The 13240-nt window shown below is 30.9% G+C and overlaps 1 protein-coding gene across 1 annotated transcript in view; it reads left to right on the forward strand.

The window, feature by feature from the left end:
- KrT95D (phosphofurin acidic cluster sorting protein KrT95D) overlaps positions 1 to 13240 on the forward strand; it is a 287611-nt gene that overhangs the window by 137311 nt on the left and 137060 nt on the right. Inside the window, exon 3 of the mRNA XM_075292058.1 lies at positions 10825 to 11340. Coding sequence (XP_075148173.1) covers positions 10825 to 11340 — 516 coding nt within the window. The remainder of the gene's footprint in view (positions 1 to 10824; positions 11341 to 13240) is intronic.

Here is a 13240-nt window from a genome sequence, read left to right on the forward strand (position 1 = left end):
TGAATTTTTGCCACCGTTCTCAATGACTTGTGGCACGGTGCGTTGTCTTGGTGGAACAACACTTTTTTCTTCTTCATATGGGGCCGTTTTGCCGCGATTTCGACCTTCAAACGCTCCAATAACGCCATATAATAGTCACTGTTGATGGTTTTTCCCTTCTCAAGATAATCGATAAAAATTATTCCGTGCGCATCCCAAAAAACAGAGGCCATTACTTTGCCAGCGGACTTTTGAGTCTTTCCACGCTTCGGAGACGGTTCACCGGTCGCTGTCCATCCAGCCGACTGTCGATTGGACTCAGGAGTGTAGTGATGGAGCCATGTTTCATCCATTGCCACATATCGACGGAAAAACTCGGGTGTATTACGAATTAACAGCTGCAAACACCGCTCAGAATCATCAACACGTTGTTGTTTTTGGTCAAATGTTAGCTCCCGCGGCACCCATTTTGCACAGAGCTTCCGCATATCTAAATATTGATGGATGATATGTCCAACACGTTCCTTTCATTCATTCCTTTCGGTCATTCAAAATCATTTTGTGGATTTTTTTTGGATGTTTTCGTCGGTAACCACCTCTTTTGGGCGTCCACTGCGTTCACCGTCCTCCGTACTCATTTCACCACGCTTGATTTTTGCATACCAATCAATTATTGTTGATTTCCCTGGTTCAGAGTCCGGAAACTCATTATCAAGCCAAGTTTTTGCTTCCACCGTATTTTTTCCCTTCAGAAAACAGTATTTTATCAAAACACGAAATTCCTTTTTTTCCATTTTTTTCACAATAACAAAAGTTGCTTCACAAAAGACGCCCTATCTCACAAACTAATTGACTTACAGACGTCAAATTTTGACACGAATCATACAAAGGTTGGTACTATATAAAAATAATATGCATTTAATACTAGCGACGCCATCTATGTGTCAGACCGGGGACTTATCAGCCAACCTGTTAATTCACATCACAACACTGAATTCGAATCACTGATTAAGAAGTAATGCAAATTCAGTGCAACGGCTGTTGAAATGGTGGACATCCGTCCTATGACAATCCCATTTTAAATTCATCGCTTCTGCGCCAATTTTGCACTACTTCCGGATCCAAAAAGAAGATTTTCACTACTTCTTTGGCGACGCTTTTTTTTGCTGGGAACTTAATAGTATCAATTCCCTTAAATTTATTGTTCAATAAGATCGAATAAATATTTTAATAATTTGTAGTATTTAATTAAGTTTGAAGAAGTTTTTTTTCAGAATTATTAAAGGCAAGTAAGGATAGACAGTGTTAAATCGAATCAATTTATTATAAGGACAAAACGTCTTCATTGAAAAGTTTATCAACTTTTGGACAAGAAATGTTTGGCTTCACGACAATATTTCTTCAGTGCAATATACTCTTCTGAATTTTACATTATTTATTTATTTTTTTAACAAAAAGGTATTTTCGATTTCTTTCACAATTGTTTTAAATTATCTCCTTATCGCGACGGGAATTACACGCTTGAATTTTTTGTTCAACAATAAATATTCGAAATCCTTTGTATTTTAAATTTATAACTGTTCCTTAATGGTCACCTCGAACAAAGCCATTGATTACCAGAAAATTACTTTTTTCAAGGTTTGTTTTTGTATTTACCTTTATTTACCTTTATTTATTCGTTGTTTTTATATATACCTTTGGCTTATTTCAGTTTAGTTCAGTGAACTTGATTTTTTTTTTCACTTACATGAAAGCCAATCAAGTTTACATTCTCATCGTTACGGTAGATCGAACAATGCGATACCGACAAATTTTTATTTTCAACGCTTGTTAAAAATCTAATTGATAACAATTTTCTCATAATCAGATAATTATCTATTGAACATGAGTTTGCAAAAAATATATATTTTTTTATAAAATATAATGAGCAATTGTTGAGTAATAATATAAGAAATTGAAATAAGTTAGTTGAGTTATTTTGGTATAGAATGGGAAAATTTTAACTGATTTGAATTTCACACGCAAAAATGTAAAATGTTTGAAAAAAAGAGTGGCTTAAACTTCACTCTTTTGTTATATTTCTTTGTAAAAGTAAATAAATTATTTTCTTAGTATTAATTTTATTTGTGTCTTAAATTAAAAGACCTTTTGTTAATGTTCTCTAAAAATTTAATCTTTATAAAAAGCTCTTGTACATCAAGATTAGGCCGATCTTTGGAAACACTTAGTAACACATTTTCCCGGAAGGCTGTCCGTTTTATGTATCGCTTTTAGGAATCGGTCTTCTCAGATCTGGCGTTTTTGGAGCTCTGCATTATGTCCGTGTTTTGTTTTCCAAGATTGTGTAACCTAAATTGTATGATGTGCAATTTTCACAATACTAAGGACATTTTTTTTTTGGAATAAAGGAATTCTAATTAAAAGAATCTTCATAATCTTTGATTTAAGAATTGTTTTCTTTAAATGTAGAACACATATCTTACGTCCTTCCGTTAAAGTCGTAAATATTTAAAGCAACACAATTTTCCCTTAAAGAAAAAATATAATTTCTATTTAAAGAAATAATCTTTAAATTAACTGCCATATTGAATTCTTCAATTAAAAAAATCTTCAAAAATTGTCTATAGTTATTTTGAGGATTTTGTATCTTTGGTTTAACTAAGGAAGCACTTGCTTTGAAGCATTTGTTATAGACCGACATTTATTTCTATATGACCATAAATACCAAGAGAGAACAAAAATTCGATCATTTTAAATTTATTGAACGTAAATCTAAAGCTAAATAGCTCCCTGAAAAATTCTTTTACTTTTAAGAGGCAGCCTCTTTGGCTCAGAATCAATACCAAAATTCTTAATGGAAGGTCAACATCTTTGAAATCAAGTAAACTGTTTTTTGAGTGTCATGAAAACTTATTCAATGGCAGCATTAAGGGTATCTTGAGATGTTTTACAATATATACCTGAGATACGCAACGAATTCAAGAATTGCAAGCACGGTTGCCATTCGTGCCAAAAATAGTCTACCAAAATTTTAAGAAAATATTGCTAACCCGCATTTTGAAGTTTGTTAAAATTTTATTTCTATAGAAAATTTTGTCAAAATTTTATTTCTACAGAAAATCTTATTTCTATAGAAAATCTTGTCAAAATTTTATTTCTATAGAAAATTTTGTCAAAATTTTATTTCTATAGAAAATTTTGTCAAAATTTTATTTCTATAGAAAATTTTGTCAAAATTCTATTTCTTTAGAAAATTTTGTCAAAATTTTATTTCTATAGAAAATTTTGTCAAAATTTTATTTCTATAGAAAATTTTGTCAAAATTTTATTTCTATAGAAAATTTTGTCAAAATTTTATTTCTATAGAAAACTTTTATTTCTATAGAAAATTTTGTCAAAATTTTATTTCTATAGAAAATTTTGTCAAAATTTTATTTCTATAGAAAACTTTTATTTCTATAGAAAATTTTGTCAAAATTTTATTTCTATAGAAAATTTTGTCAAAATTTTATTTCTATAGAAAATTTTGTCAAAATTTTATTTCTATAGCAAATTTTGTCAACATTTTATTTCTATAGAAAATTTTGTCAACATTTTATTTCTATAGAAAATTTTGTCAAAATTTTATTTCTATAGAAAATTTTGTCAAAATTTTATTTCTATAGAAAATTTTGTCAAAATTTTATTTTTGTAGAAAATTTTGTCAACATTTTATTTCTATAGAAACTTTTGTCAAAATTTTATTTCTATAGAAAATTTTGTCAAAATTTTATTTCTGTAGAAAATTTTGTCAAAATTTTATTTCTGTAGAAAATGTTGTCAAAATTTTATTTCTGTAGAAAATTTTGTCAAAATTTTATTTCTATAGAAAATGTTGTCAAAATTTTATTTCTATAGAAAATTTTGTCAAAATTTTATTTCTATAGAAAATTTTGTCCAAATTTTATTTCTATAGAAAATTTTGTCCAAATTTTATTTCTATAGAAAATTTTGTCCAATTTTTATTTCTATAGAAAATTTTGTCAAAATTTTATTTCTATAGAAAATTTTGTCAAAATTTTATTTCTATAGAAAATTTTGTCAAAATTTTATTTCTATAGAAAATTTTGTCAAAATTTTATTCCTATAGAAAATTTTGTCAAAATTTTATTTCTATAGAAAATTTTGTCAAAATTTTATTTCTATAGAAAATTTTGTCAAAATTTTATTTCTTTAGAAAATTTTGTCAAAATTTTTAAAGTTTGTTAAAATTTTATTTCTATAGAAAATTTTGTCAAAATTTTATTTCTATAGAAAATATATACCAGAGATACGCAACGAATTTAAGAATTGCAAGCACGGTTGCCATTCGTTCCAAAAATAGCATTTTGAAGTTTGTTGAAATTTTATTTCTATAGAAAATTTTGTCAAAATTTATTTCTATAGCAAATTTTGTCAAAATTTTATTTCTATAGAAAATTTTGTCAACATTTTATTTCTATTGAAAATTTTGTCAAAATTTTATTTCTATAGAAAATTTTGTCAAAATTTTATTTCGGTAGAAAATTTTGTCAAAATTTTATTTCTATAGAAAATTTTGTCAAAATTTTATTTCTATAGAAAATTTTGTCAAAATTTTATTTCTATAGCAAATTTTGTCAAAATTTTATTTCTATAGCAAATTTTGTCAAAATTTTATTTCTATAGAAAATTTTGTCAACATTTTATTTCTATAGAAAATTTTGTCAAAATTTAATTTCTATAGAAAATTTTGTCAAAATTTTATTTCTGTAGAAAATTTTGTCAACATTTTATTTCTATAGAAACTTTTGTCAAAATTTTATTTCTATAGAAAATTTTGTCAAAATTTTATTTCTATATAAAATTTTGTCAAAATTTTATTTCTATAGAAAATTTTGTCAAAATTTTATTTCTATAGAATATTTTTTCAAAATTTTATTTCTATAGAAAATTTTGTCAAAATTTTATTTCTATAGAAAATATTGTCAAAATTTTATTTCTATAGAAAAGATTATTTTTTTTAAGAGCAGCTTATGCGTTTATTTAAACGCATAAGTTCGGGTAAGCGAATCAACGACTAATTATAATTATTTGGTGTTAAAAAAAAATATTTTCTAAAGAGAACTGCTTGTCTAAAATTGCTTTTCTTAGAAAATAAAATTCTTTCAGTGTACCGAGTCCAGCGATGCTCTAACCTGACAGAACTGACAGACGAGTTAGCTTTTCTCAGTAGCGCCCTGTTAGACAAACTAAAATTAGATCTACACTAAAGGCTATGGAAATTCGAATTAGCCAGCGATGAAACAGGTGCCCGGCAAAAAAAGAGCTTCCAAAAATGAAGTGTGGATCCCCAAATTGTGATCCGGAAGTAGTGCAAACTTGGATCATCTCCAATGAATTTTACATGGGCTTGTCATAGAACGGAAGTACTCCATTTTTGGATCCTATGCATTGCTTTCGAAGTTATGCCTTTGAAGTTCGTTTGGACGAAGAAATTAAAAAAAAAACAAGTAAGGAAAGTCTAAAGTCGGGCGGGGCCGACTATATTATACCCTTCACCACTTTGTAAGTCCACATTTTCGATACCATATGAAATCCGTCCAATGTGTTGGATGCTATATGAATCCATACACATATATTCTGTATATCTGAGCAGATCTGTACAGAGTTCTGCAATACTTATAGATTTTACATTTAAGTCGGCTAATGCGCTGAGGTGGAACACAATGTTAGTAAAAAAAATAGGGGAAACATTTAAATATGAACCAATTTTGAGGCAACTTCGCAAAAGTGTATTTATGATTTATCGGTCGATAGATGTGTAATAGAGTAACAGGAAAATTTGAGTCACTTTTATAAGTTTTCGACTTAGCAGTGGCGATTTGAGAAGGAAAATGTAGGTATTTCGGCCAGTTTTCCCTAAATAGGAAAAACATATATATGGAATCTATATCGAAATCTGAACCGATTGCAATCAAATTTCGCATGCATAGTTACTATGTTGAATCTACTCCCTGTGCAAAATTTCACGTAAATCGGATGACAACTTTGACCTCTGTGGTCATATGACAGAAAAACGGGCGAAAGATATATATGGGAGCTATATCAAAATCTGAACCGATTTCAACCAAAATAAACACGCATATGCAGAACCTTAATTATACGCCCTGTGCAATGTTTCAAGTTCAATTCTACTCCCTCTGCAAAATTTCACGTAAATCAGAGTAGCACTTTTGCCTCTGTGGGCATATTAGTCCAAATCGGGCGAACGATATATATGGGTGCTATATCAAAATCTGAACCGACTTCAACTAAATTTTGCACAATTAACGATACTATAAAACGTACTCCTTGTGCAAAATTTCAAGCAACTCAGGGCAAAACTCTGGCCTTTGAGGTCATATAAATCCAAATCGGACGAAAGATATATATGTGAGCTATATCTAAATCGGAACCGACTTAAACCAAATTTAGCACACTTAACGATACTATTAAACGTACTTGTTGTGCAAAATTTGAAGCAAATCAGGGCAAAACTCTGGCTTTTGGGGCCATATAAGTCCAAATCGGTCGAAAGATATATATGGGAGCTATATCTAAATCTGAACCGATTTCAACTAAATCTGGCACAATTAACGATACTATTAAACATACTCCTTGTACAAAATTTTAATCAAATCAGGGCAAAACTCTGGCTTTTGAAGCCATATAAGTCAAAATCGGACGAAAGATATATAAGGGAGCTATATTTAAATCTGAACCGATTTCAACTAAATTTGGCACAATTAACGAAACCATCAAACGTATTCGTTGTGCAAAATTTGAAGCAAATCAGGGCAAAACTCTCGCTTTTGGGGCCATATAAGTCCAAATCGGACGAAAGATATATATATATGGGAGCTATATATAAATCTGAACCGATTTAGCTGATATTTGGCAGTTTTTACGGGACTTATAAAACATTCAGATGTACAAAATTTGAAGAACGTCGGTTCATAAACACGTGAATTATGATCAAATCGTTGATAACTATATATGGCAGCTATATCTAAATCTGAACCGATTTTTTCCAAAATCAATAGCGATTGTCTTCTACCCGAAGAAAGACGTTATGTCAAATTTGAGGACGATCGGACTTAAACTGCGACCTGTACTTTGTGCACAAAATTACATATACAGACAGACGGACAGACAGACAGACGGACATCGCTAAATCGACTCAGAATTTAATTCTAAGCCGATCGGTATACTAAAAGATGGGTCTATGACAATTATTTCTTGGCGTTACATACAAATGCACAAACTTATTATACCCTGTACCACAGTAGTGGTGAAGGGTATAAAAACTAAAAAACAACAAATGTTTTCCAATTTGTATTTTTATTTTTATAAGTATTTTTATTTTTATAAGTAGTTTTTGTAACACTTTTATTTTTTTATTATCTAATTTTTACGAATTTGTAAACTTCTTCGCTTCCACCAGGGGTTGAACCTGGGTCTGTTAGCACCATAACACAACGCTTTAGCACACTCGGCCTAAAACGTCATTGAAGACGATGCATCAATACGTCTATTCAAATGTTTGTAACATGAACCTAATATGGCACCACAGCATGACATTCTAACTACTTCCTGAGATGTTCTGTATTACTATGAGTGGTAAAATAAAGAACGTTGGTTCAAATCTCACCAGCGGAAATTTTTTTAAATCCCCTTAATCTTCATGGCTTGATTTTCTTAATCATCAAAACATTGATTATGCGAATTTCGATTATTCAAAAAATCGATTTCCGACTTTTGTATCCCTATTATCAACTACAATCTATATTTAATGGTTTAGCATGTGGGTGACCACACAATAAATGTATTCCGCTGGGTGACAATATTTTATAAAAATCTTTTTTTTGTTTATCTCTACTCTATATCTGTTAGAAAACCACCATTCCTCAATATTCAATCATTTCCTATTCTTCACCACCCATGGTCTCTGTCACAATGCAATGACAATAAACTTGATAACAATTAGTGTAAGATGAACATTAATTGAAATATTATAGAGAGAATTTAATATCATTTATATGGAAATGTTCCAGGGAATGACTGTACCCCATAGCATTGGTGTGGTTTGGAATTTTATGACATCATTTCGCTTTTTATTTGATTGCTGGTAATAAGATTACAATTACAAGACACTTAAACTGACACTTATGGCAATTTGAATTGGGGTATAGGAAATTTGAATTGGTGGTTATTTCTTACTATACAGAAAACGAAAAAGTATATAAATAAGAAAATTTAATAATTCGTCTTTTTATTACTGATACTATAATTTTTTAAGTTTAATGACATTTTGAGCATATATATATTATCAATAAAAATAAAATATAAATTTAAATAGTACATAGTTTGAAATCATAATATTTTGCATAATTTAAAAATAAAAAAATATGATTCACAATATAGCCTTTTTCTGGATGAATGTTCCTACCAGAAAAAATGAAAAGTGCAAGTTGTTCCATAAACATTTTATCAGGGCATCACTGAATCTCCTATAAATTTTTTCCCTTATAATGGTGTGTTTTGGACAAGTCTTACAAAATATTACGATTTGACGGTTTTTAGTGAATTTTTAATGAATAAATTATTAATTTAGAAAGTCGACAAAAAATGAAATTTAAAATGTCTCCAGCTGGGACTTAAACTTGTGGCGTTTGGCTTTTTCTTTTCAGAAGGTTTTGCAAATTAAAAGAAAGATCAATTTTTTCTAATAATAGTGAAAAACTATATTTATTTATCCAGATTGTAAAATCCCCACTGCTAAGACGAAAATAAATGACTCAAATTTGATTTGAGATGGTTTCGAAAATTTAGATCTACAAAGTGATGCAGGGTATACTATAATCTAATTTAGACTTTCTTTACTTCTTTATTATTTCCTTCATAGATTCCAGCAAATTTTGTTTTGAAGTCCTTCCTAAGTAAGTCATTACTTCTAATGTAGATCCAGAAATGCTCTTCAGGAGATGAACTTAAATTTCACTTCACAAGAAGTTCTTCCGAGATAATATATAAAAATCGTTAAGTTTTTTATGTTTTCGCAATAAATTTTAAATTTTCGACATTTTCTGAGTTTAAAACACAATAATGACAAATAAAATAATAAAAAATCTCCAAAAAACAAATTGGCGAAATGCCAACGGTGAAGGGCTGAACGGTGTTATGTTGACTGGTGACGGATGATGTGATGTTGGTGACGGTGTTGGTGGGGGTTTGATGATGGTGTCGTGTCGACTGGTGCTCTTGAACGGGAATGGAGATGGTGTCGTGTCGACTGGTGCTTTTGAACGGGAATGGCGATGGTGTCGTGTCGACCGATGCTCGTGAAACGGGGATGGCAAAAGTGTCGTGTCCACTGGTGCTCGTGAACGGAGATGGTGTCGTGTCGGCTGTCGGCTCGTGAAACGGGGTTGACGGCGGTGTCGTGTCGTCCTCGTGCCTGTTTCATTTCCGTAAATAAACGACGGAAAAGAAGAGATTCGGCCGTGAGATGCGAACGAATAAACTATGCGGACGAACCGAGTATGCAGACAAACTGCGTATACAGACGAACTGCGTATGAGTACGAATCGTGTATGCGGACGAACCGCGTATGAAGACAAACTGCGTATGCGGACGAATCGTGTATGCGGACGAACCCCGCGTACGCAGACGAACTGCGTATGCGAACGAATCGCGTGTGCGGACGAACAGTGTCTGCAGACGACCTGTTTATGCGAACGAATCGCGTATGCAAACGAATCGCGTGTGCGGACGAACCACACAGCCTTGGAAAGAGGGGATGGGAGGAGGTGATGGGGAGAGGTGGTTGGTTATAGTAGTTGGTTCGCGTTCTATAAAAGGATAGATGCGAACGATTCGCGATAGGATGAATTGGGTGTTGCTATCGGAACTTCGGTTGCGGTCGGTGCCAGTCGAAGTCAAGCTTCGGGAGATTCATGCCATCGTCTCGAAAAATCCCATTTCTTAAGCCGACAGTAACCACACCCAAACGAGAATTCCCCACATACTCGCAATTTATGTAGGGTGTTGAAAATCACTTCCTCCCTACATTACTTGTACCTTCATCAAATAAAAACAACTTTGGGCATAGTAATGTATTGATGAATATGGGTACGGTAAACAGTGACATAGAGCAAATAGATACACCCTCAAAAAAATCGGCTCTGTAACATATACTCCAAACACATTTGGCTTCAAGCATTTATATTTTCAGGATTGGTCCAAACAAAACATTGTTTGTATTGTTCAAACATATTATGTTTCACCTTAGGACATACACTGGTAGAAAAAATTTTAATGAAATTTTCTTTGCGTGGATATATATTTAAGGCGGATATATATTTAATTTCGGTTAACTGACATTTAAAATCATTAAAATGAAACATAAAATTGGTGAACATACTTTTTCATTTTTTTAATTTCTTCATTCAAAAGAACTTCCAAGGAAAAACTTATAAAACAATGCGAAGGATCCGAAAACTGGGTATATGCCTCGTATGACAAGTCCATGCAAAATTCATTGAAGATGACTTGCGGACAACAAGTTGGGTATCGAAAATACATTTTTGAAAAGTCGTTTTTTCTGGGTTATCTATGGACTAATCAGAAAAACATTACATTAATGTTCTATCCAGAATCATCGGTGTAAATTACACTGATATTGCTAGGCTATGAAAAAGTGGATCTTCTATAAAATCGTTGACAAATCTAGACACATAATTATTTTTTCATATAATTTTATATCATTCAATTTTTAATTGTAAATATACTTGCCTATCATTACAGATTATGTTCGCTGACAATAACCCGTTTAACAATTTTAACACCTCTGCCCGGGGATATGACATCCCTTTCGTTGGCAGTAAAAATGCAAAGTTCCAAACGAACGCTACGTTCACACGAAATACCCATTAGTGGGGCTAGCTTCTTGCAAATATCCTCAGGGAGCAATGCAACTGCATCACTTGGTGTCAATAGTGGTGGTTCAGCCAATACCAATACAACCGGTAACATCTCTGGAGGTGTTGGAAATCTATCTATGATGCAACAGGGTAATTCACCTATAAGCTCGTCTATGCTAAATTCCGGTCAATCATCTATTGGCAGTGTGAGCGCTAGTGGTGCTGGTGGCGGTAATTCACATATGGTTGGTACGCCAGGCAATATTGGAAATGCTGGCATTGGCACAATGAATAATCCTAATGCTACTAGTGTTGGTGGCAGTGTGCCACTATCTGAAACTGAACTGGATTTAAATTTTAGTCTTCAATATCCTCATTTTATAAAACGCGATGGCAATAGGTGAGTAGAGATTTGTAAAAAGATTATAAAATTATGTGTGTAATAAATGTTATTTATAGATTACCCAGCAAATATATTTGTTAATTTTTTATGTATAATTTAAATATAATAAATGGAGAATAATTTTATGGCTCCTTCTTCTTATCTAGAGTGGATTGCTGTTTATATTTAATATTCTGGCTATATAAATTTTGGTGGAATTTCAGTTCGGTAACTAAAGATTTTATGTACCAAGAGTAAGATCCTACTCTTCCGATAGCTTCCGACCTCGCTGTTCTTGAAAAATTCTATACAGAAAAAATATTTTGTGGTTTTAATAATACTATTATTATAATAGATTGTTCCATTTTTAGTGATTTTTCTTCAATCACAGAAGTGATACAATCAATTACCGAAGCCAATTAAAACTTAGCTTTTCCAATTACAAGTTTAATTGATTCAATACATGTTTGTGATTGATTTTTGTTTTGATTACAAGATTTATGAAATAAATACAGCCGAAGCTCTGTTTAACGAATATCCCATTTAGCGAAAATCTAATTTAACGAACGTCCAAATTCTTACACCCAGAAAAAAGTGCCTTCGAAACTAAAGGAAAAAATTTTCATCAATATAGTTTATCCATTTTATTTCCATTAAGGTAAATTTTTGTGGAAAATAATAAAATTTACTCGTTTCAGTAAAAAAATCCTAAACTGTAAGCAGTTAGGAATAGTTCATTAACTAGAATAAGGCATGGAATTTTACTCATACTATTTTCTTCGCTGGGTATAAGAATTTACTACTGAAAAAGAAAATTTTATTCACCGATAACAAAGCATTCGTAAAAATAAACAAAAACCGAACTAAAACCAAGTTTCTTCAAAATTAGTAAAATTTCTTATAAAATGATAATTGCGACTTCCTTTATAATAGAAAGTTTTTCATACATACGAACAACACTTGGCATAGAAAAATATTTTAGTTCATTCGTACTAAGAAGTATGCAATCCTTTCAAAACTTAAGGAAACACACTTGTTAGAATATAGGAAATTTTCCTAAATTTCTATTGTCTACCTGTAATCGATACCTGTCATCGTAATCGATGTGTTTGCGCGTGGGTGTAATCGATATATTTGCGCGTCGGTTGTTTTTTTAGTTGGAATCGCGTTATTTTGGTATACGGAGAGATTGTTAAAAAATAATATGGTAAAATAATATAATAAATAACAAATAAAATATATAAAATATTTGTTATTTTAAATTAGTGAGAAAAATTTTCGTTTTTTTAAAATAAATCTATCAATGTTCGTGATAGTGTATAAAGAAAGAAAACACCAGCAGAATAACAACCCTTTCATTTGTCTTCATTTTGGAATCTTCAATTATCAGGTAATATTCAGTGACGCTAACCTTTTGCAACAAAAATGTTTTATGATTTTTTTATATTTGTAGGTATTGAAATTGTAAAAGGAGGACAAAATCATTAGGCAGCAACTTATTAAAAGTGAAAAGTACAAGAAGAAGAAAAAGTGCGTTTTACAGTTGATAATATCACACGGAAATTGGAAATAGTGGAATAATAAACTAATATTTCGAAGAGATTCGATGCTGTTGATTCTTAATAAATATATTCAATATATTAATAAAACATGTCTATTATTGAAGATAAAATTGCTTATAGAAATAAATAAAATTGTATTTAAAAACGAAGGTAAGCAGTTCTAATTATGAAGTAAAAGTTTTACCACAAATGTGTAAGATTTGTCGAAATGAATGAAAAAATTTCAATAAAATCATTCCATATATGAATTCAAATTAGTTAAATTTTTTCATTCTGTAGTATAGTGGTATATAAATATAGGAAAATGTTAACTAATATATGGAATGCATTATTCCTAATTTCTACGAAAATCACAT

The sequence above is a fragment of the Haematobia irritans genome, chromosome 1 (assembly GCF_050003625.1).
Source record: "Haematobia irritans isolate KBUSLIRL chromosome 1, ASM5000362v1, whole genome shotgun sequence".
Lineage (NCBI taxonomy): Eukaryota > Metazoa > Arthropoda > Insecta > Diptera > Muscidae > Haematobia > Haematobia irritans.